We start from the raw sequence: 8,214 nt of genomic DNA on the forward strand, positions 1-8,214 counted from the left end.
AATGCAATTTTGCAGAAACTGAGTGAAGAAGTATTTCACAAAGGAAAGAGTAAACAATCATGCTTAAGGGTCTCAAAGAGTTCAAGTGAAGGTGAGCACTGAGAATTGACCAGTAGATCTGACAATAAGAAGGACTTTGGAGCCTTGTTAATACAAATGCTGTAGAACTATAGGAAGGAAGTGGGATTGGAGAGGACTTAATAAAGAATTGGAATGCCCTTCAACTGAGCTTAAACTTTAAAATGAAAGTACAATCCTTCTTAGCCAGAAATAGCTAAGACACTCTTGAAAAAGATGACTGAAGGGCTTGTCCTGCTAGACATTAGAATTTATTATAAAGTCATAGAAATTCAGATGGTTTAGTTTTGGTGCAGAAATAACATCAAGGGATATCATGGAAAAGAAATTTAAAACACAAGCTAGTTAGGTGAGGACATTTTCAACAAGTCTAACAAAGGAATTGTGTCTAGAATTTGTTTTTTTAAAAAACTCCTACAAATCAAAAAGAAAGATAAACAACCCTATAGAAAAATGAGGGAAATGTATGAACAATCATTCATAGAAGATGAAACATGGGGCTAGAAATGTGGCTCAGTGGAAAAGCACATGCTTAGCATTTGTGAGACCCTGAGTTCAGCCCCAGCACCAAAAAAAGAAAAAGGGAGAAAATGTGAAAGGTTCGAAAACATGTGGAAAGATTTGCAGCTTCATCAAAATCATGGAAATATAAACCACAATGCAGCTAGGCATGGTGGCACCTAATGTCATCTCAACAATTTGCCTGTAATCCCAGCAACTTGGGAGGCAAAAAGATCATAAGTTCAATTTAGTGGCAATTTAGTGACACTCAAAATAAAATGGCTAGAGATGTAACTCAGTGGTAGAGTGTCTCTGGGTTCAATCCCCAGTACCAAAAAACAAAACAAATGCAATGTAGTACCATTTTTATACTCACCATAGTGGCAAAACAATCTCAGGCCTAACAATCTCAAGTGTTGGTGAGATTGTGTAAATTAGTTCAATCAATTTGGAAAAACAAATTGGCATTACTTAATAAAATTAAATGTAAAGTTAAAGGTATATATATCCTACAACCTAAAAAATTAGGTTTGCACCTGAACCTAAAGAACCTATTGCACATGATCACTAGGAAACAAATACAATAATTTTTCATAGTGACATTGTATGTGATAGCAAAAACTAAAAACAACCTAAATGTCCATTGACAGAAAAATATAATATTAAAAATGAATGTTTGTGCTTGCCTCACAAGCACGAGGCCCTGGGTTCAATCCCCAGCATGGCAAAAAAAAAAAAAAAGAATGTTTAAGCTGGGCATGATGGTACAGGCCTATAGTCCCAGTGGCTTGGGAGGCTGAAGCAGGAGGATCATGAGTTCAAAAACCAGCCTCAGCAACAGTGAGGCGCTAGGCCAGTCAGGTAGACTCTTGACTCTAAATAAAATACAAAATAGGACTAGGGATATAGCTCAGTGGTTGAGTGCCCCTAAGTTCAATCCCCAATACTCCCCCCCCCCCCGAAAATATAAATGTTTAAAAAACACATATTGAATAAAAGTAAGTTGAAAAGGAATATAGTTTTATCTAGTGTTAAGAGATATAGAAAAACCTAACAGTATGTGGTTGAAGTGTATAAATGTAGAGTGAAACTATAATGTTAAGCAAGAGAATAACAAATACAAAATTCCAAATGATAGTCACCCTCTCTTGGAAAGAGTATGGGAGTCATCCAGGGAGCTTTGGAGATATGTTCTGTTTCTAAGCTTTGTGGTAAGTCCTTGAGTATTCATTTCACTGTTAATCTTATGAAATATTCATATATGTAAAAGAATGTATAAAGTAGATACATTAAAATATAAACAAAGTACTGTGGACTAAACTGGAACAAATTATAATCTATGCTTATATAATTATGTCAAATGAACCTTATTATATATAACTATAATACACTAACAAATTTTTTTTAAAGTAGGAATGGAATAAAAGTTATAGAAAAACATAAATTTTTAAAAAAAGGAATTAGATGTAAGAAAACAGATACAACACATACAGACAATTCTTCTAAGAAACATTGTTGTAAAGTGGAAGAGAAATGGGCAGTAACTGGAAGGGATGGGAAAGTGGGGCAAAACATTGAAGATAAATGCAGTGATGGACCATGGAATCTCAACTGCAGAAGAAGAGATGTAAGAGGAAAGTCTGTTGGACAAAACATAACAAAAGCTAGATTAGAATCAAACTGTAATGCAGAAAGAGACCTTAGAAATCACCTAGCCAGGCATGGTGGCACATGCTGTAATGCAGACAATTCAGGAGGCTATGGCAGGAGGATAGCAAAGTTGTAGCCAGCCTTGGCAACTTAGGGAGACCTGTCTCAAAATAAAATAAAAGGGGCTGGAGATGTGACTCAGTGGTAGAGCACTTGCCTAGCATGCATGAGGCCCTGGGTTCAGTCTCCAGTACTGCAGAAGAAAGAAAGAGAGAGAGAGAAGGAAAAAAGAATTCACTTGATCAGCACCCCCTCACTACACAGATAGGGGCAGACCAAGAGAGATAAAGCGAGGTACCCACTATTATACAGCTACATTATGGAAGAACTCTAAGTCCAGGGTAGAGCCCATGTAAAAGAACCAGAGACATTGTGAAGGTGGGAGGAACTATTCAGATGGAAGAAAAATGAGGAGTCGGAGCTGAATCTGAAATTTCAGCCTGGGACCTTGAAGGCAGAATATACTACAATATGCAAAAGTATATTGTAGTAGTTAAGAATCACCTGACTTGGCCAGGCACAGTGACACATACCTGTAATCCCAGCTACTCAGGAGGCTGAGGCAGGAGGATTACAAGTTCAAGGCCAGCCTCAGCAACTTAGAAAGACCCCATCTCGGGGCTGGGGATGTAGCTCAGTTGGTAGAGTGTTTGCCTTGCAAGCACAAGGCCTTGGGTTCAATCCCCAGCACCGCAAAAAAAAAAAAAAAAAAAAAAAACAAACGAAAGACCCCATCTCATAATAAAAAATGAAAAGGGCTGAGGGTGTGGCTCAGTGGTGGTAGAATACCCCTGGGTTTAGTCCTCAGTACAGAAAAAAAAAATCATGTCATTTGAGAGTCCAGTATCTTTGCTTACTGGATAGGATGATCCTGAGGAATTGCTTTGACCATTTGGAGCCTCATTTCCCTCAACTGTGAAGGAGAAACAGTATTACCTCATTATTGTGTTTGTTAAAAGCATTTAATATGCCTGGTATGTCTTAAGCTCTCAGTAAATTATTTTTATGGAATAATCATGGTGCGAGATGAAAAGTTGAAAGGGAAACTGATTTGGTGGGAAATATAGTAAATTTGACTAGATGTGTTTTATTTAATTGATTCATAATCTACCAATTTCCAAAAGGAACCTGATAACAGTGAACTTTAGACAAATAGAATTTATGTGCTAATGGGATAGCTAAACAATGATCACCAATAGATAGCCTGAAAATGTAGGTGAAAAACTAGGGCTGGAGAACTGCAATTGAGTATCGCCAAAATAACCAGCTCTCTGTGTGCCAGTCAGCTTTTTAAGAAAGGGAATGTTGAAGAGAGGTGGTCTGAGGATCACACTTAGGAAGAGGATGAATGGTAAGAGAAAAACAAATGTTTGGTCTTAAAGGCAGGATGGAAATCAGGGAATCAAGAGAGCACAAAGTTGTGAGAGAGAAGAAATGTGATACTGGGCACAAATGTAGCACAAAGTTTAAAGAAAGATAAAAATAGAAAAGTTGATTAAATTTGGTTGGTTCTCACTGGTAGCCTTTGAAGGAAGAGTTATAGTGAAACCACAGATGTCCAAAGTAAGATGTAATAAGAGTATGTATGGGAGGAAAACAAAGGTCAGAATATGAGCTGTTTGCTTTTTGCTGGTCATGGACCAGGCAAGGAAGCTAAGAATGAGCATTCCTAGATTTATTCTCCATCCTTCAATCTGTGATTCATAAGGCATGACTTCCATTACCAGTGTTCCCAGATACTCAACATTCAGGGGATTTTTCTCTTTTCTTTTTCTTTTTTCCCTTTCATTTTGCAGCAGATGTGACACTCAATTCTCTGGTGTCTGAAGCATTTGTCAGGTTTTTTGTGGAGTTGGTTGGACATTATTCTTTGAACATGACTGTCACTGAGCGTGGGGAGCGTGTGTTCCAAAGGGAACCATTCCGTAAATCACACACGTCCCGGAGTGTACGCCACTTTCTTGATCTTTTCATGGAGACTCAGATGTTTGCAGGATTCATCCAGGATCGAGAGCTTCGGAAAAGTGGGGTTAAAGGTCAGTTTTCATCATAGAGTTCTCATTATTTGGTGATTGCTTAAATGGTATGAATATAATATAATCCCAGTATAAAGTACAAGGGCTCAAATTTGGACTTGTTCAGTTTGAGAATTAATTATTTTGTAATATTGTTTAAGCCACAGAAATAATACCCTGGTAATAAGAACAAAGTTTTATTTAACTAATTTCCAAAAGCATTGAACAGTTTCACCAAATGAGTTTTCAACATAGGTTTGTTTGAGGTCCGGGCGCTCCAGTACTTGGAAACAATTCCTGAGTCTGAGCCCAGTGGGGTGAACAGAATTTTGCGGAGTCTTGGTGAGTTGCTGTTATTTCCTGTAAGATAAATGTGACTGAAGGGGAAAAAAAAAAAAAAAAAAAAAAAAGCTTTGCAGTAAGCAAACCTCATCTCAAAGTCTTTATAATCAGATCAGAACCTCAAGTAGGCTAAGCAGAAAGCAGACCCTAGTTCCAAAGTGTTTTGCAGAAAAACTCTCAGAGGTTGGAACCCCTTATCAGAGTAGCCTATGGGTTCTGTTTCTCTCTGATGAAGCTCCCTGATGTGCCTTTATGGTATGAGTTTCCATACCACGATTATTAATCCTTTTTAGGCTATGTCTCTTAGAGAATCTTATAAAAACTGTGTTTCTTCTCCCAGAAAAATATACTTATGACATGCAAATAAATTTTACATATAATTTCAGGGTGTTCATGGTCACCCCTGAAGACTGTCCACAGACTTCAGATTAAGAATACCTGGTTTAGAGAGACTTTGAGGAAAAGATTATACACTTCATAAAGAAACAGTTCCTTATGATTTTTCATAGTCAGTCATCCAGTATAGTCTAAGAACATTGATGGGGCTACCCTAAAACAAAGAAGAACCTGTGTTCCATGATATTTATACTGGTCTTTAAAATATATGTCCCTCATTAGGTCTTGTGCTTAACTTACTGAGAGATCATAAGACAAATAATGCCTGGGCTATTGTTTCATCTTTATACCATGGGGTTAGATTAGATCAGTGGTTCTCAGCTTCATTACAGATTAATCTCCAGAGAGCTTAAAAATTTTCCCCAGGTTCTATGATTCTTTGGGGAATAAGCTAGGTGATTTTTAACCTACAACCAGGGTTGAAAACCACTGAATTAGATTTGTCTGAGTTTTTTTCTACCTCTACAATTAGAAACAGGGATGTTTTGATGGTTAAATGTAACAGTTGATAGCTTGATGTGTCAGTTTTTCTTTGTCATAACAAAACACTTGAGAAAATCGATTTTAAAAAAGGAAAGGTTTATTTTGACTCACAGATTTGGAGGTTTCAGTCTACCATCGGTTGGCTACATTGCTTTGGGGCCTGTAGTATGGTGGGAGTATGTGGCAGAGGAAGCTGATTACTTCATGGAGGGAGCAAAGAGAGACAGAAAGGGGCCAGGATCCTAATATCACCTCAACAACATGTTCCCCCATGACTGACTGTCCTCTTAAAAGTTCTATGACTTCCCAGTAGTGCCACAAACTGGGGAACAAGCCTTTACTCTTCAGCCTTAGGATACACTTATCCAAACCTTAGAACTTGAGATGAAAGCTTAATTGTTGGGATGTTTTAAATAGTTAAATTATTAATCCCTTGCCTCAAATAATATACATTAAATGAAAATAAATTGAGAATTCACTCTTGTTTTTCTTTCTTTCTTTCTTTCTTTCTTTCTTTTTTGCCTTTTAGGAAGCAAAATGAAATTTCTGCAAAAGAAATGAAACCTTTAATTGAATGTCTTCATCCTAAATAGAACAGAAAGTACCAAAGAAAATATTTTTCCAAGGGCAAGATGTATTGAAATAGTCTACAAAATCCTTGAAATTTTGAAAGGTTAAGGAGCAAGTCAGGTTCTCAAGAGGAAGACTGTCCTGTTGCTGCTGAGTAATCACTGGAGTATTGTTGGGAGTAATCTGGAACTGATGCTCATTACTCTGCCTTCATCTTTTTTACGGTGGCCTTTTATGTTTGATTCTTGGCCTCATTCTGTGTTTTTTGCTTGGTCTCTGAAGGCAAGGGAAAGGCTTGTTGGTATCACATTGATAAAATAGCTCAAAGATGAGTCTAAGGAGAGAAATGCTGAGTTTTAAGTACTAGAGAGGCATGATGGAAATGGAAAACATTAGCCTTATACACATAATTCTCATCTCTGAAATATCATGGCAGCTTTAAACCCCTGGGAGGTTGGAGCTTACAAACTGGAATATACTCATCATGTAGCTCCAGGCTTTTTTGTTTAATGTTCTCCCTAGGGTAATCTCACTTTATGTAGAAGCCCTATTTATGAACAGTGTTGAGTTCTTTGTAAAAGTAGATATTTTACAGTTTCTCCTCCACAATGTGTGGCACTTCAATAACTTATCCCTCACATGTCAATATTAAACTTTGAGGAATTATAGCTAATATGGAAATGTCCTTTCAAGAGCATGGGAACAAACTTTTTGTGTGTTCCCCATTTGCCACGCATTGTAGTACATATATGTATGTCATCTTAAAATCAACAATATGAGAAAGATTTTTGTATCTCCATTTTACTAATGAAGAAACTGGAATTCAAACAGGCATAATAATTTGGCCAAAGTTATACAATTCAGATAAAGCTGATGCTAGAACTTTTACTTTTTGAACACAGAGAAATTTGGTTAGTCCTACAGATGGAAATTGAACTCTGTAGGATTATACCTGTTTAAAAAGTTTTCTATTAAATGTACCAGAATGATCTTTTAGCTCTGAGGATAAGGAATTTTAAATTCCATGGACCTGAGGATTTGTTTTTGTGCTGCTAGGGATAGAACCCAGGGCCTTACAGTAAGACTCTTCTTTGATTCTCTTAAATTGTTGAGCTTTTTACTCTAATTAAATTTGACAACAAAATATGAACATTTCCTGAGCACAACCCCTTAGTCACCCAGATCTTTAGTATCAAAAGTAGTAGAAGTGATTGGAAAGAGAAATTTGTCAGTGATGGTGCAATTTTCATTGATAAATATTATAGCAAATGTCAGTTGTTTTAACTTTTGCTCATGGTTTTAACTAGCATAGAATATATTCATACTTCAAAAATCCTGAAAATTGCATTGTAGTACAATTTGTTGACTTGTACAGTATTATCATTGTAACCCATTCAGATGTGCTTGAATGAATCTGAAGCAGATGCCATTTAAGGCTGGTGCTGTGTATAGTTCCTACAGATGTGGGTCCAGGAATAGAACTGAGTCTGTGTCTTCTAAAATCTTGATTTAAGCAGCTTACCCCAGTGGGGCTCTTACCAGACACCTCCCCATCTGATCTCTTCTTACACTCTTAAGCCTGAAGGAACAATTAGTAATTGGGTGTCTATAACATGGGGGTAGAAGGGTTTACTGTGGTGGATCCTGGTTATCCCTCTGCAGGGAGACTTTGCTTCAGGAATGAAAGTCTTACTCTCCTTCAGGGATGAGTCTTAATGTTATCCCTGCAATCTGAAAGCCGCTTCCTTTCTTTGGTTTGTTGTATTTTGTTTTTGTAATGTATTGTGAATTCTGGATGTTTGTAAAAGAATTGCTCAAGATTTGTATAAAATGTTCTTTAAATGAATAAAGACATTTTAAGAATCTCTTAGAAAATTTTAAACAAAATTGTGTAAGATGTAAAGATGTTTTACTTCACTTAAATCTACAGGTAACACATTTACTTAATGGTAAATTAGGAAAAAAAAAAAAAAAAAAAAACAAACCCGAATCCATCATAGACTAACCGGGCTTACCAGGTCGGCATTTCCAGGCTCTTCGCAAATAAGACTAGGTAGATTACACAGTGAATAGGGTATATTGTCTGAGAATCTTCTTTGGCCTTTACCCGGTTAGTCAA

General features: G+C 36.8%; 1 protein-coding gene across 3 annotated transcripts in view; it reads left to right on the plus strand.

Moving 5' to 3' along the window:
* Dennd2c (DENN domain containing 2C) overlaps nt 1-7,970 on the plus strand; it is a 75,665-nt gene extending 67,695 nt beyond the window's left edge. For 2 of the 3 annotated variants that reach the window (XM_047517570.1, XM_047517579.1), the window contains exons 17-19: nt 4,086-4,325; nt 4,560-4,646; nt 6,055-7,970. In XM_047517570.1, the coding sequence (XP_047373526.1) occupies nt 4,086-4,325; nt 4,560-4,646; nt 6,055-6,086 (359 nt within the window). In that variant the 3' untranslated portion in view covers nt 6,087-7,970. The remainder of the gene's footprint in view (nt 1-4,085; nt 4,326-4,559; nt 4,647-6,054) is intronic. The other variant, XM_047517588.1, reaches the window with a different exon arrangement.
* Nucleotides 7,971-8,214: the final 244 nt, after the last annotated feature.

This window comes from Sciurus carolinensis, chromosome 1 (genome assembly GCF_902686445.1).
Source record: "Sciurus carolinensis chromosome 1, mSciCar1.2, whole genome shotgun sequence".
Taxonomy (NCBI): domain Eukaryota; kingdom Metazoa; phylum Chordata; class Mammalia; order Rodentia; family Sciuridae; genus Sciurus; species Sciurus carolinensis.